This window comes from Eucyclogobius newberryi, unplaced genomic scaffold (assembly GCF_026437365.1).
Source record: "Eucyclogobius newberryi isolate DKJ021-1_F unplaced genomic scaffold, fEucNew1.0.hap1 SCAF_2, whole genome shotgun sequence".
NCBI lineage: Eukaryota > Metazoa > Chordata > Actinopteri > Gobiiformes > Gobiidae > Eucyclogobius > Eucyclogobius newberryi.
This window is the reverse complement of record NW_027315834.1, coordinates 26,250,864-26,278,232: the sequence shown is the minus strand read 5'-3', so window position 1 is coordinate 26,278,232 and position 27,369 is coordinate 26,250,864. Positions and strand designations below refer to the sequence as shown.

The 27,369-nt window shown below is 44.2% G+C and overlaps 1 protein-coding gene across 7 annotated transcripts in view; it reads right to left on the bottom strand.

Annotated features, from left to right (window-relative positions):
- foxp2 (forkhead box P2) overlaps positions 1–27,369 on the bottom strand; it is a 114,900-nt gene that overhangs the window by 39,751 nt on the left and 47,780 nt on the right. For all 7 annotated transcript variants that reach the window (XM_072454842.1, XM_072454845.1, XM_072454846.1 and 4 more), the window contains 3 exons: positions 15,600–15,689; positions 3,315–3,452; positions 1,282–1,371 (listed from right to left, as the gene is read on the bottom strand). In XM_072454842.1, coding sequence (XP_072310943.1) covers positions 1,282–1,371; positions 3,315–3,452; positions 15,600–15,689 — 318 coding nt within the window. The remainder of the gene's footprint in view (positions 1–1,281; positions 1,372–3,314; positions 3,453–15,599; positions 15,690–27,369) is intronic.

Here is a 27,369-nt window from a genome sequence, read left to right as displayed (position 1 = left end):
TGGCGATGAGGCTCCCCCTTTCCGCCCCAGCCTCAAGAGAAATAAGGCGAGCAATTTCTATTCCATATTTGATGGCGGGGGGGCGCGGGGGGGGGGCTGAAAAACTCTATTGGCAAATCCAAACAGAAACAAAGCCGCCGGGAGGTCAGCGGCGGCGTTCTGTAGGGGCAGCATAATGGGCTGCTTGAGGAGACAGTGAGAGGCGCGACAGACAGCGATAGACAGGGCCCGTCTTTTTTTGGGATCAATTTAAAGTGTGCATTATTTCCCCCCGAATATAGCCCCGGACTCGGCGGGTTCGGGCGAGGTGCGACTGCTCCAAACGCGGCGGCTATGCAAATATAGCCGGGGCTGTCAGGCTTGTCTCCGCGTCTCTGATAGCCAAAGACAACGGGACGGAGCAGTGTCTGTCGAGCGGCTGCCTGTCACTGTGATTTATGAGCATCATGCGGTGTAACTTCAGCAGGAGAGCCCTGTTTGGGGTGTGTTTGTCCGCCCACAGGAACACTTCATTAGGGGCCCTTTGTCTGCGGCTTTCCCTTAATAAGTCGCCGCGTGTGCATATGGTTTACATAAAAGAGCGTGTTGTTTGAGCCGCCGCCCGGTATTTGTGTGCGAGATAAACAGAATGTGTGGCTGACTGAATCTCGTTTGGGGGATTTATGTCGAGTGCAATGTTTCTGCAAAGTTCATTTATTGTGAAATATAATGTACATTTGTGTTGTGATAACTGACAATGCGACGTAGAACACTGAGCTACGACTCAGGCAACCAAAGTATTGAATTAATTGTTAACTTTCTCAGTGATTTGAATAATGCAATGTATGTTTTAAACGGAAATGAATACAGCACCACACACATTTCCATTAATAGTCACAATTAAGTGTATAACATGTCGTGAAATGCCTCTGATAATTGGTTTTGATGATGAGAAAGCAGTGGTCAAAGATACGAGGTACTATTAAGCTGACTCTCTACTTAATACTATATTAAATGATCAGATTCGTGCGTAGGCTGCCCTCTTATTGCCTGTACAAAAGGAACTGCTGCCCCTGTGTTGCCAGATCCTGAAACTGCAAACAGACGACACACCCGAGCGTTTCTCCTTCTCAGTTTGTGTTCAGCTCGAGCTCTGGTTCATGATTGTTGCAGGAGCTTTACGTACTTTTCGCAGCCACTAAATCAAGCTTACAATTGTCATCAGCAGAAGTAACGTTTGATGTGAACATGTTTATCTCATCAAATGTATAACAGTCTTCCCCAGAGCCTCCCATGACGCACCTCTTTAGCCTGTTTCCCAGGGTGCTGCTGCTGGAGGAGCTGCAGATGGAGCTGCTCCTGTTGTTTCTTATAGAACTCCTGCAGATGCTGCTGTGGAAAACAAACACATTCACACATTAGACAACTATAGGCACAAACGCACTGTAAATGGAACAACGTGTAAACAATTTGTTGTGATCTAGTGTACGTCTGAAGCTACTGGTGTGAACGTGAAGCAGCAATTATGAGGAAGTGTGTCACAAATGCGCTCGGAGCCATGTTCTTATTTTACAAAGGTGCAAAACAAACTAATAGATGTCAACGTGAACATGTTTCTGTTTTCACTGCAGCATCAACACCATTTGGAGTTTTTGAACTGTTTAGAATTTCAAAATAAATATCATAAATACAAGGGGAAAAAACACACACTGTTTTTTGGACAATTTTACCAATTTATCTCAGATTTTTCCAGTATTTGGCTCTTGTTCCAACCAGTATTTCGTTTCGACACTAGTTCTGGGATCAATTAGTATCTGATCTGGACATGAATACAATCATAAGTTAGTGCAGTCACCAAGTGGAGAGCCCGGTGTCTCTTAATGAAGAAGAATCCGATTGACTGACGTTCTTAATTAAACAATTCTCTTTGCCTTAATCAAATCTATGAATCAAGATTTCAACTCTGACATGAGACCGTGACAAGTGTGCGTGTGTGTGTGTGTGTGTGTGTGTGTGCGTGCGTGTGTGTGTGTGTGTGCTTGTGTGTGTGTTCTGGAGCCGATTCCAAACATTACATCATCCATCACCCATCATGCAGCGCGGTGTTGGGTCCGACCGTGCCCTACTCTACGCTCCCAGATGGATGCTTGTCAGGGAATTGATCCAGTGACACACTAGAAACACTTAATTGGAGGTGACAGGAACAAGTATGTCAATTTTCATATTTCCTTCCCCCGTAAGCGTGTCAAGGACGGGGCGCCGCGGCGAGGCCGGCGGGAGAGAGCGCCGTGGCCACGTTTGGGGTCCGAGCGTGACTCAAGGCTTTGCATTGATGTGCGACTGTTGTGACCATGTGAGGTCAGCAGAGGTCATTATCTGGATCAGCACATGTTATATTGGTATTAGAGTCCAATGCGCAAAGGTGATAGAAACTAGGTGATGATGTGAAGTTGGTTTGTGATCTAAGCCTGGATAAGTACTTTATTGTGATGGTCAGTGCCCTTAGAATTATAGCGTTCTAGCTGATGTTTTTTTTTTTTTTATCAGAATAGAGTTATTCATATATTCTTGTTCCTGAAATACCTTCTGTATTCACAATGTTTTTTAGGGTTTGGTGCATTTTTAGGTTTATGTGAGCAAAAACCCATTTCCTGATTCAATTGTGCTTTATGTGTTTGTCAGAACTTTAAACGTTAATATCTCTGCTCAGTCTAGAACACAGATAGAACCCTCTAACTGTAAGGACAACATATGGGGTCTCAGAAGTACCTTCGGCAGGCTCTTAAGGCAATAAAAATGCTACTAAAAATACAAGGTTCTAATAAAATAATCAAATCCATAGTTTAACTTATCACATACCATAAAGCACAAAAGCATTGGGTCTGACGATATGTGTTTGTCCATAAACGAATATTTTGCAACACATATTACTGCAGTATTTCCAGCACAATTTACTTTATTAAATGTACTGTATATGCAAAGGATATAAATAATAATTTGTGTGCCAAGCGTTGTAACTTTAGGATAAACAGACTGTCATATTCACAGCACTGAACATCTGTGATGGACCTCATACAGATGGTGTGTGTGTGTGTGTGTGTGTGTGTGTATGTACGGTCTCTGTGTGTGTGTGTGTGTGTGTGTGTGTGTGTACGGTCTGTGTGTCTGTGTGTGTGTGTGTCTGTGTGTGTGTGTGTGTGTCTGTGTCTGTGTCTGTGTGTGTGTGTGTGTGTGTGTGTCTGTGTGTCTGTGTGTGTGTGTGTGTGTGTGTGTGTCTGTGTGTGTGTGTGTGTGTGTCTGTGTGTGTGTGTGTGTGTGTGTGTGTGTGTTTGTACCTGTTGTAGCATCACCGCCTGCTGCTGCTGGAGCAGGGCCTGGAGCTGCTGAGGCGAGAGCACCTGCTGCTGGAGGATCTGCTGCATCTGCTGTGGGGTGATCACCTGGGGACTCATCATGGCCACCGACACTGGCACCTGGACACAAGAAGAAACAGCACGGGTCAAGTGTCAACATCACAACTCTGGAGGACAGGTCAGGATATGCAGATGTTTTGAGCTTGTTTATCGTAAATATCAGTAATAACAAGAACAAAAAACTGGCACAAATCTCCACATTTTATCTTCCAGCACAAATAAACTACAGAGGTTTTTATAAAAGGTTTTCCAACATACTTTAGCTCCAGAATGTGATGTTTTGGCATTATTAAACCCCAAAGACACCTTTGTGAATTTCCTCAATACAGTTTACTTTACAAAAATCTTAAAGGCACAGTGTGTAACCTTTTAGCGAAAAAAACAACAACAGACTTATAATAATAATAAAGAACGTTTTACTGGACTAAATAAAACCCCAAATAACCTGTCCTCACTGTGAGCGAGCTGGCACCTCCACACAAGTGTTAAAGTGTTGTTATTTAAGCTACAATATGCCACAATAAGACAAAAAAACACTATATCTGCATGAAGACCGTTCAGAAATATGATTTTAACTGTCTATTTCCACGGGATCACTCAGGTAACGTCCCCCCTCCACACACCACTCCTTTAAGTGAGGTCAAGCGTGCATTTCCAGCTTGAAATTCCGACATGGCGTTATTGAATGTCGCGAACACATCCCATTAGCGGCAAAGGAAATATAAAAGAGGGGGTTAAGAACGGAGAAAGTTTTGAAAATGGAGCATAAGAGGTATATGTCAAGCCCGGTGGCACGGTCCAACTGGGAGCGCGGTAATTGGCGAGTGGCGTCGGGGAGAGCGGGCCTCCTATGGTCGTGACGCTTGGCAGCCTGGAGGAGACGCTGAAGGACAGATGGGTGCTGTGCCTTTGTGTTGCTCCTCTTATTTTCCTGCCCGTGTCCCGCTGGGAACGGTACGGGATTTAAATAGACGTAGACCTTAATTAGCGGGACCCTTGAACTCCCCCCCCCCACACACTTTAGCGCGCCTATCAGTGCCACGGCGGCGAAACGGCGTGAAAATGCTAAAAGTCTAAAGTTGATTAAAAGTACGCTGATGAAGTGGACAAGTGGCAGGCACAATCAGCGCGGCGGGGTCGGTCGTTGCTGGGAGGCTGGGGGCACGACCTGCGTCACTCACTGCGGCAAACTGGGCCAAAACATTAAGCGTAATAGTGTAGTAGTGTAGTGTATAGAAATGTATGGTGGAATGTGACTCATACGCTGAATGTGCAAGGCAAGCTTTTGAAATAGGATTAGCACGAGGTTATCTGCAACCAGCTTTGACAAGATCCACAAAAGCTATCGTTATGTTCGTTTTAAGAAAGTGAAACTGACAAAAAAAACTACTATTTCAATATATTTTTGCATGTCATCGATAACAATGTTCAGTCAATATATTAACAACGCAACATGAAATGCTAAAATGTGCTAAAACGTGCTAAAATGTGCCCGGAATTGAGTCAAAGGGTGAGCATATTGTCAAAAACGACTATTTCAATATATTTTTGCATGTCATCGATAACAATATTCAGTCAATATATTAACAACGCCACAAGAACGTGCTAAAACGTGCTAAAACGTGCCCGTAAATGTCTCGGTTGCGGTTCAAGCATCGCACACAGCTTGAACGAATGGTAAAATGACATTTCTGTCTCTTTTTGAGCTCATTCTTTCACAGACGACACATTCGATTTTCATTTCTCGCGCACATCCAAAAAACAACAGTTGCAACATCATCATTGACATCATCTTCGACACTCCTCCCGCCTCTCGCGCACATCGATTTAACATTGTTCTAAATTTAGCATTCCGCCGACAGTAGTGGTCACGCCGCTCTCCAAAGATAATTAAAATATCAACCTGTAGTAGCGCCTTTCATTGACGCTAATTGTGCCGGTGTTTGCTGTGGAGCTAGCATGACAGTAGCTAGCCTTTATGGCGTGTCAAGGGGCCAATAAGACATCCCTGTCCTCATCGCCGGCTAATCAAGCTGCCTTGATTACCTCCCGTGCATGTCTGTCCGCCTCCTCCCTCCTTCCTCTCCTCTCTCTGTCAGGCCTTGACACGTCCTTGTTTAGCTCCCCTCTCCTCCACGCCCGCCGCCCCCCCACACACCCCAGGTTCTCTCCCCTCTTTGATTAGCCGAGACATTTGCATGGTCACTACACATTTTTCATTTTAGAAGTCATTATGCATTAGTGGCTCCTGATCGCCCGCCTTGACTAATCCTGATGAACTGAAAATCACAGCTGAAGGTCAACTTCCAGCCGGCCCCGCTGCACATTCATATTCATATTCAAACAAATCCTGCCTCCATTGTTCATAAGGGTCTTAGAGAAAAGGGACTCCATCCAAGGTGGTGGTGGTGGAGGAGGAGGAGGAGGATGTTGTGGTGCATCTACCTCAATGCAAAGAGTGCACAAGAGAATGCGGGCGCCGAACAAAAGCCGTCAAAAGTTGCAAATTAAACAGTCTGCGGCGTAATTATGCAAATGTAGTGCTTACACCTTCAATGTTATTAACCCTTAAAGGTACATTTGCGAGGTAAGTAATTACCCCTGCAGTCACTCTTGGTTTTGTGTGGGACGGCGCGACAATGGGCTGAATGCGGAGGGGAAACAACACGAGATGCACTCATTAAAGGTATTAATTGGACGCCGGCTTAGAGATATTTGGGCATATACAGAGATCCAGACCAGACTGATGCTAGCTTTAGCACGCTTGCACGCTCATGAATACATGCAGTATCATTACACATATACGTTTTGCATGCAACTTCCAGCACCTTCTCTGTTAAATGGTAAGACTAAATCAAATGCCTGGGAATGAATGATGTAAAATGCCAAACACGTAAAAAAACAATGAAACAAAAGCAAAAAAAAAGAACACCGCTAAGTTGCTTTTACTCTTTTATTAGCTTGTGGAGGTAATGGCGAGTAATCATCTTCATTTCGCCGGATTTCCAAACAAAAAAGAGGTTGAGGGAAGGAGAGAGAGAAGGCAGGAAGAAGAAAGAGAAGTGCAAAAAGCCACTGGCCCACGTCCATTGTGAAGTGCAGCACAATGCTAATTCCAAGCGTTTAACTGAATGCTTTTTCTGCTTGACGTATCAGAGGCTCCGAGATGAAAGCAGATAAGTAATTGCTCTCCTGGTTCTTATTCTTCACTGACAACCCATAAATTTAATTTTACACACACGTTCATTTACATTTTCGAGTATATGACATGATAATTGCAGGAATATAACACCTCCATTCTGCGGGACGGTGCGGGAGAGCGTGATTGACGTGAGCGCTGAATTGAAAGGAACAGGAGGCTGAATTGCTTCTCCCAGAAATGATTTTGCCATGAAGGGTTGAAATTAATGAGCATTTACGAGACGATGGCAGCGGCGTAAACACGCGCGCGCCGTGAATAGGCTCGGCGGCGGAAGAGACGCCATGATATCCAATAGAGCTCGTGTTTGTTCCCAATCCAAATTAATTCCTTACTAATATGGCTTACTGCAAATCTTTTATTAGAATATTTTAAATTAGCTTCTGGCGATGTGTGAGAGCCGGAGACTTTAATAATGCAATTTGGATTCTCCTGCGTTGAATACCCCATAAACCTTTGTGTTCTTTCTTTAAATTTCAATAGCAACGCGTGTTTTTATTTACCGGCTGCTTTGAGATCGTTTCGAGAGCATCGCTTTCCATTCTCGGTAGCGTACAGTTTGGCGTGATGGGCAGCGCGGTGGTGAACTTCTGGGCCTTGTGGTTTGCCCCTGAAGTTGAAGAGCAAAACAAAAGACCTTTAAATTGGCTCCTGATGTGAAAACATCGGCGAGGCCCGCACCAGAACGAGCAGATCATTACAGCACTCGTGTCACACACGCAGCCTGTAATCAGCCTCTCCAGTGCCTCGCCAAAGGTCAAGTTTTTTTTCTTCTTTTCTTACTCAAACGCTCAGGTAGCATCTCTCCCAGGCAAATCTGTCACGCCGGCCCTAGTTAGGTTTAAATCAACTGGACATTCTCGCGTGAATACAAAATACAAAAATGCAACCTTTCCTAGCCAAACCCTTTGCATATGCACTTATGTGTACACGTACTGCGCTTTTTATGTAGAAGGGGTAGGGCTGAAACAAGTCAATAGATGAACTAATGGATTTCTGGACAATACACAGATTTAAAAAAACATGTCATGGGCAAAAAGAGGAGGTTTTATGGATCAGAAAACGCTGTAATTGCATCAAATTGACACAAGAGACATGTATTTTGTCCGCATATGGCCTTTTGTGTTCTAAACAACCAACTGATGAATTGAACAAACAATTGCCAGCCCTAAATAGTAGTAAAATGATGTTATGATTGAGCTTTGCTATTGAAACGGGAGTAATTTTTCCTCGCAAAACCTAAATTAGATGCAAATGTCGGCTTGTACTCATAAAATTCAGATAATAAAGGAGGTGTGCTTTCAATATATAAAGAAATACAAATAAAAAATGCCAAAAAGTACAAATAAATTGAAAAAAAGTTGGATATTACTGTTGAGGGAGTTTTTCAAGGTTTTATCAATGCGCTGGTCGTTACAGTGTTGGCATTGACATCGCTATTAAAAGACTGGCGCTGAAAAATCAATCAGAGCCCGGGAATCCATAGGCATTAGGTATAGAGTAAAATTAATGACACTCGAGTTGCTGTAAATTTTTAATAATCTTGCCCTGGATAACGCTGGTCGCCTCCCGTCGCCGTCCCAATCACTAAACTGTCCCGAGGGTACGAGACGGCGAACACGGGACTCCTGACCTCTCTGGCTCCATTTACAGACGCCGCCGTTCATTTACTGACCAATTACTGCCAAACGCGCCCGGGCTATTATTGATACGCGGCCTTACGATGTTCATATATGTAAAATCACCCCCCGAACAAATGTAAAGCCACGAGTGAAGGCGTGTACTCAGCTTAGGCAGATCAATACCCGAGATTGTCAGGACTGGAGCTAAGTAGATTACTGGATGTTTTCCTGAATCAATTTTCATAGCAGTGCACGGGGAAGTATAATTTATCATAACATAAAGGCCCATCGTGTGCGAGGCAGTAATGAAAAACCCTAAAGAGATCGAGATGGGATTAGCACGATTTCCATATCGTTTCATCGTTACACGCGTAGATGTCGCTGATGAAGATTGTTGGCCGTGATCTTTAGGGATGAATCAAAAAAGTGGTGTTTTCAGTCGACCAAAATGACGATTAGTCCAGCGATGTGGTCGGATCATAAAGATACTGAAACGTTTTGAGCGCTTTTGCCACTTTAACGACCCTTTAGTTGACTAATCGAAAAGCAGGGCATGTCTTTCGTCGACCAAGTATTTTGTTAGTCGACTACAACCCTAATTGATGATTGGCTTTAGTCAAAAGAGGTTTGTCCATGGTTTGAATCCTGACGTTGCGTTCACACTTGTCGTTATTGGTCCTAAATTAAGCCCATTTGAGTCCCGACGTGGCCCTCTTTTAGTCTTTGTTTAGTCCCAATCTTACCCAGGTTGATTGCCTTGTTTTTCAGGCCTTAGTTTATCAAATGAATCCTAACTTTGGCTCATTTTTGGCTCTCAACTGTTTGTACTTGAAAAACCGTCCCAATACCTTTTTCGCAGGTGACGCCGTTTCAACAGTAAACTAACGCATTACAGTCAAAAGTACAGATGCAGCAGCGGGAAAAGAAAGTGCAGGAGTTGGAGAAGTGTGGCGGTTTGGGGGGGGGGGGGTAATATGGCCTCCGCCGGATCGGCCTCTTCATCAGTGACACACGGTAAATTACAAGTGCTTCAAGCGGCTCAGTGAATTATAGTTCATCACTTGGAAAGGCTTTCCCCTTCACCACTGGGGCCCGGGCGTATCAGATCTGCCGGTTAGGATCCAATTAACACCTTGGCCAGAATCATCTGATTGCATGTGTAAGGGCTGGTATAACTCGTTTATTGCGGCCATGTATCTTCTGTCACAAGGTAAATTTGTTGCTGCTACATCAAAGGTCTGCGCTAGTTTTCTCGCTCCCCCTTCTTCCTTCTTCTTCTTCCCATCCCTCCCTCCGACTCACTTTCTCTTGATCCCCCCAAACTCAGCCACCTCGCCTTGGGGTTGCATTTCAACTTCTTTTGCATCACAATGATGAACCCTCTCTGTCCTCGCAATTTAACAATCTCATCCTGTAGGTGTTGTGAATGCGACGGGGGGAGAAACGAGGAGGCGAGATGATGGGGAGGCAGAAAAAAATAAAAAATAAAATAAGAATCTTGTTTTCGGGATACAAAAGCAGTAACCGAGGGTGTTTGACTTAACATGTGCTGACACTCGTTTTCTTCCTTTGGTCTCTCAGAATCAACACCAGTTTTCTCATGAATAACATCATTTTTTTGTGGCTAATATTTTCTACTTTCAGATTAAACCAGAGGGGATGCGGTGGATAAATATATTCCAACGTGTAAAAAGTGAAGACGCTTGCATTAGCTTTGTGCTTTGGAGTAAGCTAGTTTACACCGTTTGGGAGACTCGCCGTTTACAGCCAGCGCTACTAAAACTTTTTGCTTTTTTGGCCGGGCGATATGTCATATTGATTGATTTTTCTCATTAAAAACTATAACAAATAAACTGCTTCCCATATTAATACAGATTTCTAATATTTGCCATGCACTAATCAAACTAAACTAGCATCGAAACTACGTACGCTAATAAGTATCGTTACTGAAACAAATCGCATAAACGGTACAAACGTGACCTTTTCTGACAGTTTCAGACTGATCTTGAGCTTCCTCAGATCTGATATTAGTGTTGTCATGATACTACGGTTTCAAACTCGATCTTGATACTAAGGAATAGGCTCGGCACTCGATACAGATTTCTATATTTATGCTTTTTTAGACATTTCAACACAAAATAATAGTTCTTTCTTTCAGTTACATGTGGTCTTACATTAATATTGATAAAGTGCAAGATCATTCAAAGACCAAGGTCACATTTTGCCCTGTTTATGTGATATTATTTTAGTTTTTTTTTTGTTTCATCGATATTTAAACTCTAGTTATGATACTTAGATACGAATACAATAGTTTTAGCCCCTTAGCTGTTGATTAACGCACCAAATATAAACCCCATGAATGCATCGGTGTAAATAAATGAACCATAGCAACACGTTTCGACACCCAAACGTGTTTTCTTTCATGCTCAATCCGGGAGAACGGTCAGTCACAGCGAGGGCCAGAGGTAGGAGTTGCTACACTTGCTTTCAGGTTCTTCCACGACAAAGACTTAACTGCACAGAGGTGGATCGGGGTGTGACATCGCATTGTCAGGACCCCCGTCTGACATGTTCACAGCTCGGGGTCAGGGGTCACGGGCCGTCTTGTGCGCGCAGCGGTGACGTACAATGAGAGCCGCGGGGGAGGGGACACATCGGGGGGCAGGAAGTGGAGTCTTAAAATCTAACGTTAATCAATCAGGTTTAAGAGAGCGCACAGGGAGCTAAAGAGTATTTCAGATGTTATTCAGGTAACCATGCCACTTAAAACACATTTGTTATGGTAATGAATTGAAACAGTTTGATAAGAAACAACAGGAAGAACACTTTTTGGAGCAAGAAATGGTTTTATGTGGATGGCGGCAAAACTATAAGGTAGAACTTCTGTTTCTGGATGATATTTTTTGTATAATCTGCACAGTTGAATACTTTTAAGTTTTAAAATATCATAATATCAATATATTATGACACTAAATTTGGTGATACTGTATTTTCTGGACTATAAGTCGCACCAGCCAAAAAATGCATAATAGAGAAGAAAAAAAACATATATAAGTCGCACTGGAGTATGAAATGCGGTTGCAAGTGTGAAAATAACAAGTAATATCACATATAAGTTGCTCCAGAGTATAAGTTTAAGTGTATAAATTGAAGTACAAGTATAAGTCGCAAACCGGCCAAAACTATGAATAAAGGTGCGACTTATAGTCCGGAAAATACGGTATTTATATTGTGGGCTGCTGTATCAATATATCTTTAGCGCTAAAATTTTATTTTGTTTCTTGTTTATAGAAAGGAAACTAGTTCATATTCACTTTTTTGATTATTTACGGGTGTATTTAATATACAGTTTGTGCAGGTAGTGGTTTAACAAAGAAATGCCGTCGTTAAATGTATTTTTGTTCGGAAAAAGAAGAACAATAACTTGCAATATATCAATGTAGGCATATCTTATCGTGCCATAAGTGGTGTATCGTGCATCGTATCGACTGGTGATAGACCCTCAGATTCCCAGCTCTACTTTTAACCAGTGCTACACACAGGGCCGGCCCAAGCCTTCAGGGGGCCCTAAGCGAAAAAAAAAATTTGGGGGCCCCTCACCACGTCATCAGAATCAGTTTTATTGCCATCGTCAGTAAACAATTCACATATGGGAACTTTCTTCAACGCAAACAAAGCACCAAAACTCCAGGGCATATGTTTGCCAGTTAGTTTATTCTCAACACCTCACAAACTCAAATATTGCTAACTTAAATCCCACAATGCAACTTGGTATTCCGCTGACATCCTTCCTACTCCCTGTACAAATAACACACGTCCCAGATATGTTTTTGGGCGTATTTGTGGGCGTTAAGGGTCGACAGCCACATTAGCATATTAGTTTAAACTAATGAACAGGGGGGGTCTGGGGGCCCTCCCCCAGAGATTTTCAGACTTTTTTGGGTCTTCTGGTGCATTTTAATGTGGTCCAGCCGGCTAAAGTAAGAGTCAAATGTTGAGGTTGTAATGCTATAAAATGATGATGTGATGAAACTGTGCCAGGAGAAAATGACTAAAGCCAGTTATTAATACATTAGTGTACTTAATTACTCAATACAATATTGGCTATGAAAAATAATTATGGTCAAATTTTTTCATTTTAACTGAAAATGTAAAAGTAATAGTTATCCTTATTAATTTATCTTTTACAGCTCCCAACTGTTCCTTCTTGCTAAAGTGACAAAACAAGTTATATTAAATTAAACAAATGGCATAAGTATTGCTTGATTAACAATTAACACTGATAAAACAGTGCAAACATGTTATTCCCAGAGAATGAACAGAACGAGAAGTGAAGGTCCAAATCTAGCTATAGTGAAGAGACTGTGTTTCTGCAACTTTGCCACTTTTGTATAAAAATATATAGTATTATTCTATAACAGACGTAATCATGATATGTCTGGTTATTTTTCACTATCAATTTATTATAATTTATAACAAATAGTCTAATGATGCTTTTTAAATAAATTGAAATGTTTTATTGCTCTATTAAAAGTGAATTACAATATAAATGTTTGTTCTGATCTGAACGTCACACACTGGACTCCTGCATGAAACAATGCTGCGATGTGATTGGCTGATGGACCTGACGTGCATAAACCTTTACGTTCCTCTCATTGCACGTTAAGAAGTCAAAGTCAAACAGACACGAGTCATGATTGATCTGACACATGGTGATGTGAGAGAGAGGGACGCAAACTCAAACCCGCTCATCTCTGACCGAGGCTGCACAGGGGCCCTGCACAGGGGCCCGGGACAGGAGCCGCACACTGTTCACTCCAAAGTCTCACATCAGAGGTTCTGATCACCGGATCTCCGCCTCTTAGTGACCGGGGCACAGACGCCCCTCCCCGGCCTCACCTACAGCTGACACTACGGGGCTGGTGTAAATGTTAAGCTTATTATCTTTCATTCAGACACATATTGTGCGCGGGGCAGAGCTCTCGTCGCCTCCAGCCTGAGCGAACGTGACAGAATCGTGTTGTTTCAAACAGCAGCATTAACCGTCTCTTTGTAAGAGAAGTTCAATACCTGGAGAGTGTTGTTGAGTTTACAGTTTCTTTACATCAAGAAGTTTCTTCTTTAGTTTTTCGGCATCGGGGGGATATATTCCTCTGGACATGAGGACCACGTTGTGTTGTGTTTATGTTTAGCTCTTGATCTCCTCGCGCACAATGAAGTTGCCCAATCAGCGCAGGTTTAGTGTCTTGGTTGCCAGATTGTCATTACAAATAAATGCGGTTTGTGCTTTATGTTACCGCTGTGTGCGCTGCCGCGCCAGCAGCGCTACTACACTAGTGGCGCACGTAGCGCTTGCACTTCGCATAAGACGGGTTGCCAGATTGGGGGCCCTATTAACGCCTCGGGGCCCTACGCGGCTGCTTAGTTCGCTTATAGGCTGGGCCGGCCCTGGCTACACATGTCAAATATGGAAGACTTATGTACGGGAGATGCTTATATATAGTGTAGGCTACTGCACGGCTGGATTATGCATGTGTGCGCGAGCGCCAATGAAACAACTGTCACATTCAAAGGCCTCTGTAATCCTCGCGGCCGCTCCTTCTCCGCGTTTCTTTATTTGTATTCCAAATGTCAGTGTATAAATGCTTTCCAGAGGGGAATATTGCCACGGAAAAGGAGGTAGACGAGGGGAGAGAGCAGCTCGCGGAGGCTGTTGTGTGCCTTGGGAGTGCCGTGTACGCAGCGTGGCAGAGGCAGGGGGATTTACAGGGAGAAATAGGTGTTTATTGAGTGCTCCCGTGGGCTTACCGAGTAATAATAGACCTGTCACATTACGCAAATGTGAAGAAGCGGCTTGTGCGTGTTTGTGTGTTTGTGCCACTGTTTTTGAGCATTGCCTGCCTCCGCATCATCAACTCCTGAGTAGCAGCGATGAGCGAGCGCGCGGACTTAGTCAACCGAGAGCCTTTAGCTGCTAATACGCGTAATTAAAACTGCAAGCTGAGGCACTTAGATGCTTGTGTACTAAATAATTTACATGCCTTGATCTATGGATCATTTCCCGCTCTTAAATACCGAAGATGGGGAACAAGAGGGAAAAAAGACTGGCAGAGGATTTATCCGTATCTGTGCCATAAGCAGGATGTCATGGTAATATTAATCCTTTCTACTGTACTAATCGTACAAGGGGATCTATCCGCTCGATTTAGCTTGTGGAAAACATGTAACTAGATTGCTATTGACTCATCAAGCCTCAAGAGCAACCGCCGTGGCCTCGTAATCTCAGTAAATAAAGCTGATTTGTGCGGCTGCCTCCCTACGGATATGATAAAAACTCCGGTCTGAGGTGCAAAAAACATCATAACAACGCCATGAAATGCTATTTAAAGCTGAGCAGATTAAAAGTCCCACTGTAAACGTCCTGGCGGTGTCGCGGCGGCGTCTCCGGTGACGCTCCGTATAAGGACTTTTCGAGAAAAAACAAAGAGGGGGACGTGTTAATAAAGGCGGGATCAACAGATGGATTAGCCGCGGACGAGGACAACTCTCACGTTCACATCGATTCATATCAGGCGAGGGAAGGGTAAGCGAATGTAAATGTTCAATATTTACCATGGGTTGCTGTTATTAGAGGCGGGGGCTCGGACGCGGGACAATATTGTTCTTCCTGTCATACGCATGTTGCACTTGGACGACTACGGAGGCATTTGTAGATCAGGATCCCGTTTGTTATACAAGAGAATCCAAAAAAATAACTTGAAGGAGCTGAAACTACATCTTAAATTGTTTATCGCGTTGCAGAGATATGACCACAATGCCAGTGATGAGGTGAATCATTTAAAGGCACGGGGCCGTCTTAGCTCTTCGTAATTAGGTACACAGGGGTGCGACTTCCACTGGAGGTGTCGCCATTGTTAAGACTCCGAGAAAAACATCAACGGGTGAGGTTAACGCCAATTTCCCTGTCATTAATGGAATGCACGGAGCCCCTAATGAGGTAAAGCATTGCTCCTTGATAGCACTTGTAAGGCGAAAAGGAGGACACAAACTCCCACACCTCCATTTCGAAAAACAGCTAAAAATACATTGTGTACGTAATTTTAAAAAAACGCGGGACATGTGACAAGGTGCGTAAGTGTGCGTCAAGTGACAGGAGGGGAAATAATACCAGGACTGACTGGTGGCCTTTAATAAAACTTGTGTTTTCTTTGTTTCTGTGTGACGCTTAACTTCCCAGGGACCGACTCGTGCAGCTTTAGGATTCCAATGACAGGTCCGAGGATTGCGTTGGCAAATCAAACACACTTGTGGAACAGAGGAAATCTTCTTTTCGGAGAGGCATGTATTATGGATGGACTTAAGAGATTAGACGGGGAGCTGCTTTACCTGCAGTGGACGCTGCTTGTCCTGGCTCTTTGGAGATTTCAGGCCACTGCCTGGCTGCTGCAAGAGTAATTGCCTCGCTGCTTGTAGGGCCTGCGAAGAAAAGAGCACAAGACAAAAGACGGTAAGAAAAAGGGAGAAAGGGAAGATGGGAAGGTGTAAAAGAGGCAGTAAAAATAAACTAGTACAATTCTCAAAGCCGACAGAGAGAGATAATTCAAACTCCTACGGACAATACGCTCCTCTGTGTCTAAAAAAACCTGTCAAAATCATGAAGTTGCAACAGATTCTAACACGGCTAACGGTATGTTCAAGGTATGTTTTAGTATCAATTCACACTCCTGTGATCAAGCATGAATACAGTTTGTCTGGTGGGCCCTGAAGACGAGCACGGAGGAGGCAGGGTCGGTTGAGGAGGGAGGAAAAAAAGGCATCAGCATCACTAGATTGACCTGTCTAGTGTGTGCTCGACTGAAATACCCACTTATACTGCCACATTTGCATATTCATAATACGAGCGTGAAGTAGACGCAGCGCCATGTGAAGTGTCCCCGGGAGCTGTAATTAAAGTTGACAAAATCAACATCAGATTACATTTAGAGTGAATTAACCAGCAAGTCCTGGTTTTACACTATGCATTAAGAGCGCTCATGAGCGGCGCTGACACGTGATGTACCGCTGCATAAACGGGCGGTAAAGAGGCGTAACGAAACAACAAGGCTGACGCAAAAAACAACTGTAACACGTCCACCCCGATTTATCAACCACGATACCAATTTGAGGCGATACTGAATAATACACGGGGTAAAACTAGCTTTCTCCGCGCTAGCGCTGTCAAACCCTCCCTCCTGGATCTGTTTGTGACAAGCGAGTTGTTGTTTCCTTCACAGGTAACAGTGGCATCTGGGCGAGCGGCAGCCTCCTCTGACTCTTCAAGGTGCGGACGGATGAAAGAGGCTGGCAAGAAAGAACATTGTGCACAGCTGCTGCTACTACGGCTGCCACGGCGCCTTCTCTGGGGCCCGCCAGCATCAAGTGGGAGCGAAACACAACACAACAGACAACAACTTCACACAAAAGAAGAAGCAGCGGCGGCGGACGTCGAGAAGGAGAGGCAGGAAATGTTCAAAAATAGTGAGGGGGAGAGTGACACTTCTTCTTCAGGAATTGGGGGCTTGTTGTTTTTTTTTATTTTTCCTGTGCTTGCCAGTATCCATGACAACAGCTGCCTGACAGGGCGTGCATATGGCGCCGCTCTGCCAGCTGGTGGGAACAATGTTTGAACTAGTACATTGAGATCCAGAGCAAACAAGAGGAGAAGACAGGAGAGGGAGAAAATGAGGAAGAAGAAAAAAGCAAAGAAAAAAAAAAAAAAAAAGTTGCCACGTCTTAACCCCTGGGGACGCATCGCCGCCCTCCTGATCAATTATGAAAAAGCCAGTGCTGGTGGAGGTGCTGCTAGAGGTTTGGGGGGGCGCTGTCTGTCTGGCTGCCAGGGCCCGGGAGGAGACAGGCTTTCTGAACTCACGTAAACAAACACATTACACCGCCACTGAGTCCTAACGCCATTGATCCGTCTGCTCGGGACAGGAGCCCAGTCGCCACCCGTGCATGTCTGTGTGTGTGTGTGTGTGTGAGTGTGTGTGTGTGTGTGTGTGTGTGTGGGTGAGGTAGAGGTGAACATATGCACGATGGTAAACCAAGCCAACTTTGCCTTCATTGTATTCTACCTACAAAAGAGTCAGTAATGTTATGACCAAAACATTATTTGATGGGAGCGAGGCAAGTTCAAGCGAGTACAATCCACTTTCAACAGCGGTAATTACGTCTTCACGCTGGTTGTTAAGGTAAGAGTCAGGTGTAATCCAACAATGACATCATCTCCTTCATGAGTTCACAAAGGGCAGGAGGTGAGACACGACTGCCAGTGCAACTGCAGTTGATTTATTAGCCTATAGACTGAACTAAACAGGTATAAAGAAACTTTTTTGTTTGCCCCACTGAGCAACTTCCAATGGAAAAACAAAGACTGTCTTCGTCTCGGGGGGACTGCTTGAAATAGGAGGAGGGGGGGAAAAAGAAACGCAACTTAACACTTCCTGCCTCAATACAAAAGACTAAACAAATTCCTTGAATGCAGCCAATCACTTTGCTAATTAAAACACAGGGGCTAATTAATCTCACCATGATTGGTGAATCAAAGTAATTATAGGGCTTATTGAGTCCTGCACACAGTAGTTAGAGGGAAGACTGCTTGATGAGTGTCGCCGTAGGTAGCTGTCAGGAGGAAATGTTTATCCATGTGTGAATCAATAATGACGCGCTGTGCTGAACCCAAAGTCAAGAGAAGCACTCGATTTATTACACCCGGTCAAAAGAGTTTTAAAAGCACTTCCAATATCCATGGCAGGTAAATACACAAGGAGGAGCAGGTTTGAGAGGTGATGAAGAGCATGAAACATAAGCCAACCAAGCCCGGCTTATTAGCAGTGAAGTCTGCCCGGGCTGAGGCATATTCCTCAACATAACACAGACCTTATCAACACCAGCCAAACTTTTCAGAGAGCTTTGTCATCTGAAAGTGTCACCTCGGCTGTAGAAGTGGGGTTAGCTGTTTTTGTGAGAGAGAAAGGAAAAGTTTTGTCCCCTCTTTTTCACCGGCTTTGAGTATTCAGCCATTACAGCAAAAAGCACCAATTTGTGCCACCCACTTCCCACTCCACGTGGATGGCAAGCTGAAGCCCATCTCCAAGCACAAAAAAGCACCAAATGCCAAGGAAAGTCATCAAAAGTATGCTGAAGAGCTGGTGAAGCGGACAAAAACACAGAGACGCGCCGCGCACCATCTATTTAACCTGGGTTGCTATGCACGAAAAAATGACATCCCTAGTCTAGTAATGTACACATTGTATAAACAGCACAATGTGACACATTCTTCAGAATGAGTCGACAGAGAGAGAGAGGAGAGAGAGTGCAAGGCCCCGCTATATAAATAACAAGGCACTCAGAGGCATATTTGATGTTGATATCCATCACTGAGGTTGGAAAAGAGGGATAAAAATAAGAGAGGGAAAATAACACACAAAGCAGGCGAGAGCGCGACACGGGGATCCTTATGAAAATAAGATTCAGCCCAAATGGATGTGGTGTAATTGGTTTCAGATAGTGAGGTCAGGAGAAAGGCGATACAGGCGACTATTATGCGAAACGGACGAAGAAACAAGAATGTTTACACAGGCATTCCTCTGCTACATTAATAGGCATGCAGAGATCACTGGAGAGCCCGAGACGAGACTGACAGAGAGGAAAGAGAGAGAAACCACCAGCCAGCCATTCAAACTCCCCCAGCGCTCTGTTTAGACTCAACACGGGCCCGGGTAATAAGGAACACCCGTCACAATGCACCGCCGCAAAGAGCATGCAAAGATCTTAAACAAGCGTGAAATACATTAGCGGGTCCTGCAACGGCGGCGCGGACCGTCGCAAATCCACAGATTGCTTATTGTGCGGCGGCGGAGGTGGAGGTGGAGGTGGGGGGGGGACGGGACCGGTCGGGGAGGGGGGGTGAAATGAGCCATCGACTGAGAATGTCACTCCGTAAAAACCCACCACCCGGAGACCGCCGTGACCGGACACATCAGAACCCGCTGTGACGCCGCGTTCGGACAGTGCAGATCAGCGCCCCGACCCCCGGGTCGTGTTGGGGAAGTCGCTGTTTATTAGGCGACGCGCGGCGATGGATGATGATGATGACACAGGTGTGAAATCAGCTACAGGTGCATTGTGGGGGGATTGTAGTCGCGGCACTTGCATCAAACGCGAGTCAATAAGAAAATGTGTTGCGTCAGCGGTGGGCTTAACAGCAGCAGTGTGTGTGTGTGTGTGTGTGTGTGTATTTATTAGTAAATGGCTGCTGTTCCGACCCCGGGCTGCTGGCCAGAACAACTCCAGTCAAGCTGACAGTCTTGACAACTAGCACACATTCTGTATTATGTCGAAGCGAGGCAACAGCAGGCGTATCTTCGGAGCGACTGGGGGAAGGAAACCGACGAGAAAAAGAAGAAAAAACTTGACAATTTTTCAATCTGGGAGTCACATTCCGCGGAAAACAAGCCACAAACAGTTTAAGCCGAACAAACAAACATGGCTGATTGGAGCGAGGGTCGCCGGGGACACGCTCTGGCAGTACACGGCAGCGTATTTACAGCCCGTGTCGTGTTGTAAGGGGATTCTGCCGGGTTGGGTGGATAAATGTGCTGGGATGGGGGCGGATGGAGAGGACAAATGCGAAAGATGTAAGATACCGATGTGCTGGATGTGAGGGAGAAAGGAGCGATGATGCAACAGGTTTTAAAGCAAAAACCGTAAGACCGATGCTAAAGAAGACAAGTTCAAGTCAATGTGCGAGAAGCTACTGTATGTAAAGTATACGAAAGAACAAAAACACACTTATTTCTACTGTTAAATGGATGTAAGATAAAGTCCAGATTGTAGTTGGCGTCTATGTCTCAATATGTCGCAATAAGCTCCATAAAACATTGCTTTTGATTCGTACAATTCTAATTATAATTGTTTTATACGAGCGTCTTCACAATACTAACATTTCAGATTCAAATTTTGATTAAAGCAATTGGTTCGATACTCGATACCAATACCAAAAAAGATAATTTTCAAACAGTTCAGGTCAAATTGTGTCTAATGAATATCTAGTTATGGTACTACTTTTAATTTCGATTGGCGTGCGATTTCCGATACTTTGAAAGGTTCCGATACCTTTAAATACTTGATGCGTGGCTTAACTGCTGCTATTAATATTCAACCGGCTTTTCCGTGCTGAAGTTGCATCGCGGTTCCCTGTTAGCCTCCTAAAAAGTCAAAGCTAAGCACGAAGTTCACCTGGATTTATCCGCACTCGGCTACAACAACACCGCGAGATTTCCTGGCTCGACTTCGAATCCGAAACGTACACAAACGCCAAGAGGGGAAAGAGCCCGATGTGAGAAAATGAAACGACAATAAAAAAAAAAAGAATTTAGAAAGTATGCAGGGATAATGAGCATTTTGAATATACGACTCGATAAATCAACAGCGGCGGCGGCGGTGGCTCGCGGGGTGGGGAGGGGCGCCGGGTCCGTGGAGAATCTGCCCGGGCCTCTGGATGGAGGTAAAAAACCATCCGGCAGAACAATGGAGCTCTGTGTCCCGCTCCAAACCCCTTCCAATACTTTCTGCTACTTTTGCTGGCTGCTCGTCCGAAAAGAAAAATACATTTCTTCTTTTTTTTCCCCCGTGCGTGCGTGTCTGTGTTATGCTACTTTTAAGCGAGTAGAAAACTGTTTATATTGATCTCTCGGTCTCCCCCCCCCCGATCCTTCACCTCTGCGCACAAAGCTCATATCACATTATTCATTTCATCTCCGCGCTGCCTCCATCTCCCACGTCTCTCTCAGCCTTTGTTTATTGATTCTCTAGATTAAGAATTCCTGGGGCGGAGGATCGTAACACACAAGCATCGAATTATTTTAGGGTGTGCTTATTTGCCTTTCCCTTGCATCTGTTTGGCCTGTGTCTGTAGACAATTATGCCTACCCGGCGCTCGACTCAGGTGCTAATAATGAAGGACAAATAGAATCATATGTGTAAACTTCCCCCACTGATGAAAATTTATATTAACTTTCTGCCACAGTAAACAGAGCTGCATAGCGACACCGTCCCAGGAGGATTGGCGAGATGAATTTTCCTACCCCAAGACGAGAGGCTATTCGGAATACGGGGGTGAAGAGCGGCGGTACGGTGGTTACGGGGGTGGTCTGGGGGGCCTGTACGTCTATTGTGTAACCCGACGTTATTTATTTATTTATTTATATAAGACGAAACATGGGTCTGTTTTGCCCATCGCACAAATACAGTGAGTGGTTTTTGAAGGGAGAGACGAGAGAGTAATATGCGTGCTGAAACGTCGGGAGGCCGCGCCAGCAATAACACGCCGAGCGGTCCGCTGTCAGTCACCGCGGAGGCTAACGCTCGCTAACTTCCCCACACCACCCGCCCGCCGTTATCGCCGTGGAATTTGAGCAAATACAATCATGTGTTTGTTCTAGACGGGGAGAGAGGGGGGAAGTGTTTCGGCTACTTTCACGGTGAACTTCGGTGCGGAACCCCTAAAGTCGAGGTGCATTCTTTAGCCGACCACAGCTAACGCAGACTGTCAAGGCTGCGCTCGTTTGCTTAAAGGTGTTTGAGCAAACGGTGTCGGAGATGAAATCAAGTTATCTTGGGTTGAAATGAACTCGTGGTACTGCTCATGACTCTCCCTTAGAACCCGAACTACACATAGATGCACAAGTTTGTTTCACATCACAGTTGGATAGCATGACGTGGTTACTTATGGCCTTTTTAAACCTTTGTTAAATGGAGGGTGGGGCCATACCATTGAGATGTTGTTGCTTTGTTCCACAGTATATAAATTAACTTCATACTCTATGACAAGCCCGCTCACAGTGAGAATGCTTGTTTTTTAATGACACATATATGCTAAATTTACTTTATTGAGGTTTTAACCATTGTTCCCTCATCAAAAACATACCTGGGAAAGCCTAAATCCAGCTTCATTCATTTCACGCTTGTTTCATGAATAATGTTTAGTTAGTCTTCTGTGTCATCAAAGGTAAGTATCCAGGTATTTTTATGTTCATGATCATTGCCAGACAAATTTCGGCCTCAAATCACGTTCATTGCAACTGTGCGCTTATATTAGCTTGTCGGGGGCAAGCTAGCTTTTGTTTATTACCACAGATCCGGCCTTACTGGTGGTCTGATTCTTCATACATACATTATTTTTAATTCTAAAACCTGAATTGCCAAAGTAAATGTACTCAGGGGCCTGTTAACAACACAAATAATGCATAATATGTGTCCTTTAAGATACATTTCTCCACTTTCTTTGAAGAAATCTAGTGAGTGTAACACATTTTTTTGTTTTTTAAGAGTTTGGATTGGATTTTGTGTTATAAACCTTTTTTTTTTACCTTAATCATTGCTCAACAACATTGCAAAGTTCATTTGAGATGGAGCAGTCATCCATATGTGCTGCTGATCATTACCCGGGGGCAGAGCGCTATTTGGCAAACCTTCTCTTCAAAATATTGTTATTTCAAATGTCACGAGGTCGGCCCTTTGATTTTTTTACATTTCAATGATGCATCCTCATTGACGGGCTTACACGCCACTATGAAATATATATAAATGGCAGCAGCGTTTGCACAACCCGCTGTTTGTGTCCATTGTATTCCATTGACGTTCTCTCGCTGCATAATTTACAAAAGTGGACGATCCGCCCAAAGAATCGCATCTCAATTCAGCCTATCATCATTTCAATTTTGTCACCGCGTTCATAAAGCTGTTTGCGTCTTGTGAGAGTTCACATTTCTGCTCTGATTGTTCAAAAGGCCGACTGGAACGACGAGCGGGAGGTTCAGAAGCAGGATCACACGTTGACAAATATCACTAAAACAGCATGTTGTCACTGCAAGGATCACATCACAGTAACGTTTTTTAACACACGTTTGCTCTTCTCTACTGTCGGGGGCCGTCCTTTAGTCCGAGCCGCTCTGCTTTGGCATGTTTAGATAAGAAGACAGCGGGCCTATTGAGCACAGCTCCTTATCTACTGCCACTCTTATGGGGAAGTCCTTTACAGCCGGCGAACGCTACCACACTGTACCATCACAAAGAAGCACGGGAGAGAGAAGAAGGATGGCAAGAGGAAGGTATTTGTGGAGGTGGAGGGTCAAGTGTTCGCTTTGAAGACAGAACAGCTCACCACTTTTTAAACACGAAAATGTGAAATACAAACAGCAATAGGACTAAATATGGACCGGCCTCCTGCTGGTGCCAGAGTCAGGACTAAAAATGGGCCGGCCTCCTGCTGGTGCCATAGTCAGGACTAAACATGGACCGGCCTCCTGCTGGTGCCAGAGTCAGGACTAAACATGGACCGGCCTCCTGCTGGTGCCAGAGTCAGGACTAAACATGGGGAATCTGCAGCTAAAATCTGGAACAGTCTTCCTGAAGATGTGAGACATGTTCTACTCTGACAATGTTCAAATCTAAGCTAAAAACTGTTTTGTTTAGCTGTGCATGTGACTGAAAGGATCTTCTTTGCATTATTTTCTTTCATGTCTTAAACTGTTTTGTGATTTCTGTCATTTCTTTGTGATTTGAATGCATTATTTTCCTGTTGTGTGAAGCACTTGGAATTGGCTTGTGTATGAATTGCGCTCTACAAATAAACTTTCCTTTCCTTTCCTAGCAATAACCAATGGCTATGTTGAACTACAGCGTGCAAAGTAATAAAAGGAAGTTTGACCAAAATATGTATTATATATATATATTCCTGGATCAAATGTAAGCCTGAATATCATACGTTATTTGAGTTTTAGTCAATGATCTGTCATGACTTTGTTTTGTTCTGTTTTAAGTTTAAAGGTTTATAATTACGACCACAGCTTTTCTTAATTTTGCACTTTTTCTGTATCACTACATCATGCAACCAAACGCATCCGGTCAAAGTAAAATAATAATACATTTCAAATTAAATTAAATAAACTATTCTGTGTACAAGATGAAGAGAAAAGACAATTGTGCGCGGTTTTACTTGTTTGGTTATTTTGGTCATTATAGGCAATTCTTTTGGTTTTTATCGCCTGATTTGTTCTCAGCGACTATAACGTGACTTCTTTTCACAGTTCTGGGCAGGAGGAGGTCACAGCGCTGGATAAATAGCTGATATGTAACGTTGCATCGAGGCCAAGTTGAAAAACCTGGTAGAAGTGTGGATTTGCAACACTTTGAAACAATCCTACACATAAACAACAGCAATTAACGCACAAAAAAGGCACGTGGAATCATCGTCTTTTCACCAATCGTGCAACAGAGTGGATCCGGAGTAAGTTGTTTGCTGTCGTTCTTCCTTGACAAGGCCTTGTTAAGAGACTCTCTCTCTCTCCCTCAAAGCGAGGCTGCGGGCGACTATCTATCCGTCTTACAGCGGGGGGAAAGCTAGTCCAGGACGCCGGGCCAACATAAATATACGCAGAGGGAGATAAACGTCCTCACACAGACGCACCGGCAAATACAAAGCCGCTCTTGTACTGCGGGTGAGACGAGTACGGCGTAATGTCGTTAGGTGTCACGAAACGACAGGGCGTGTGCGCTAAACAGGTCGAGGTAAGAGAAATAAGTCACGATTACAGAAGCCCGAAACTATTCAGCGTGTGTTTTTTGTGTGTATTGGCGGGTATTTGGGACTCTGCCGTTACTTGTCAATAGAGGAAGTGTCTAGACGGGCAAAGATCAAGTTGCACTACGCTTCCAGTAGAGGTTTGGCAGAAACGTGAAGATGTGTCACGTTTGAATATCGAAAATATGTTTTAAACTTCTAAATAAGATGATAAGGTGTTATGTATGTGCTTCTGTGGGTCGCTTCGCACCAGTGTGCTATTCAAACCTCAGCTAACTCATTTCAAGACATGTTTTGACACATTTATGTTGGATTGACATGCAACATATTGTCTAAATGTGATTATCGTGATACTGGAAAAAAAAAAAAAAAAATCAATATTCATTTTTGTCACAAACGCCGCTAGCTTCCAGGCTAGGCAAGGCTAAGAAAAGTGCATCTTAAACTACATACAACATGGCTGGGCTTTTGGCTATTCTTCTAACCATATCTATGCATTTATATGTCTAGTTTTTCAATATTTCTTGGTACTAATGTTTAATCTGAAAGGACAGTCAGCTAAAGACCTGTCTGTCATGATTATTGCTACATCGAATTATCATTCAATAACTGATCAATAGGGTCTTTACTACTTATTTGCATTTGTGTAGAAATCTCTCTCTCATTTTTTTATTGCGGAATAACATTTGAGCTGCAGTAACTTATAGATAACTTACTTTTGTCATTGTGCTATGTTTTTGTCCAACAATAGTGTACGTTTAAAAAAGTGGTTACTGAGATGAATGTGTGTCAAGGGCAGTTTCAGTATTATTAGCACTTTCTTGTCCTGACAGGTCGACTCACAACGCAGTATTTTAAGTAATTCTGATGAATCTATGCTTTTCTCAGGCCTCAAATTGTCGCGCGAGTCTTGCACCCGACAGCACGATGGCCCCCGTGTACCAACTCGACCGTCAGCCGCTGGACGCTCCGGTCGACGGGGCCGTGCATGGCGCTCGCCGCTTATGTAACATCCGTCTCTCTCCCTGTCCGTCCTTCTCTATCTTTCCCGCTTCCCGCTGATTTTCCCTGTGAATATTTCAATTACGCCGGCATGTGTTTGACCTTTAAGTGAGCGGCGGAAGATATAGTTATCTCGCTTCCACTCTGACACCGAGCTTCTATCAATCACCCACACCCCCCCGCGGCCCCTCCCTCGCTCCCTGGCTGTCTCGCCACGAGAGCCGCTTGACTGCGCCGCTGTTCTCTGATGTGTTTCTTCTGTTTTTTTGCATGTGAGTGACAAGAAAACAGACACAAAACACAACAAAGTCAGACTTGTAAAGAGATAAGAGAGTGACGCGTGTATAAATGTTTAAGACACATGCCCAAACACTGCAACAGATATTAAGCCTTTTTTCCTCTTTTTTTTCCCATTTAATCTGCAGCAATCCGACGGAGCCACACTTCCATAAACAAAGCCGTTTCCAGCAGCATCCTATATCACGCTTCCCAGAACAAGCAGGCGCGAGCAGAGTCATACTTCTTTAGTTTCATCTTTGTTTCCCCCGCCCTTTTTCCCAGGCCGGGCTAATCTACATCTTTCATTGAATCAAGAATGGAAATACGCCCAGGAATGCCTCTTTTTCAATTTCATGCTGAAGTAGCTCAAGTTAGCGGGTGTAATTTCTCCTAACAAGAAAATGTATCACTCCGTCACACACTTAGTCCAAGCGACGTGGGAAAGAAGCCTCCTTATTTCTGTTTTTACGTCAACGCGCTTTTTGATAAACGCGTCAAAAAAAGCGTCGCCCCCTTCCAGGCTTTTAGATAGAGACCCGTCTTCCCGTATTTTGGACGGGGTATTTTAAAATGTGGACGGGCATTTTCGAGTGCAGGGACGGCCATTTTATTAATAAATCTTAGAAAAAAATAGATAATCAAATCGGGCTGGGAAGCACTTGACAATCGTCCGCCATTACAATTTACTGTTTACAAGTGAAAATGTGCATGCTGTGTGCTGATTGGTCGACGAAATTGGTGTGCTTGGCTCTGATTGGCTGCCGAGGCCTGGTCCGGAGAATGCCGCTTTTTCGCCTAGTCGGCCCCCGTACCCACGGACTAAATTATTTATTATTAAATGATTATTATTATTCTATCTAAAAGCCTGCCCCCTTCACAGCATTCGATACAGCGTAAAATAAAAACCCTGCTGGAAACTTGTACGAAAGAGAAACGACATATCATTTGAGGATACGGCCGCAGCGTTACGTTTCAAAGCAGAACCGCGCCAACACATGGACGGTGAGCGATTTCGCAGCGGCCTAAACTTTACAGACTTCTGCCCCTGGACGCAATCGGGCCGGTGCATCTGACTAGCTGAGCGGTTGAATGTCGAGCTAACAAAGACGTGCGTTTCCTCACTGTCGGAGAAAGTCTATAACCGCGCAGCAGAAAGAGACCGTCACCCGCTTGGACTTTTCGCGCGAATTACGATTATCTGGTTTCACGGCGAATTGGATGATGAAGTCCAAACAGGTGCGAACAGTGTCG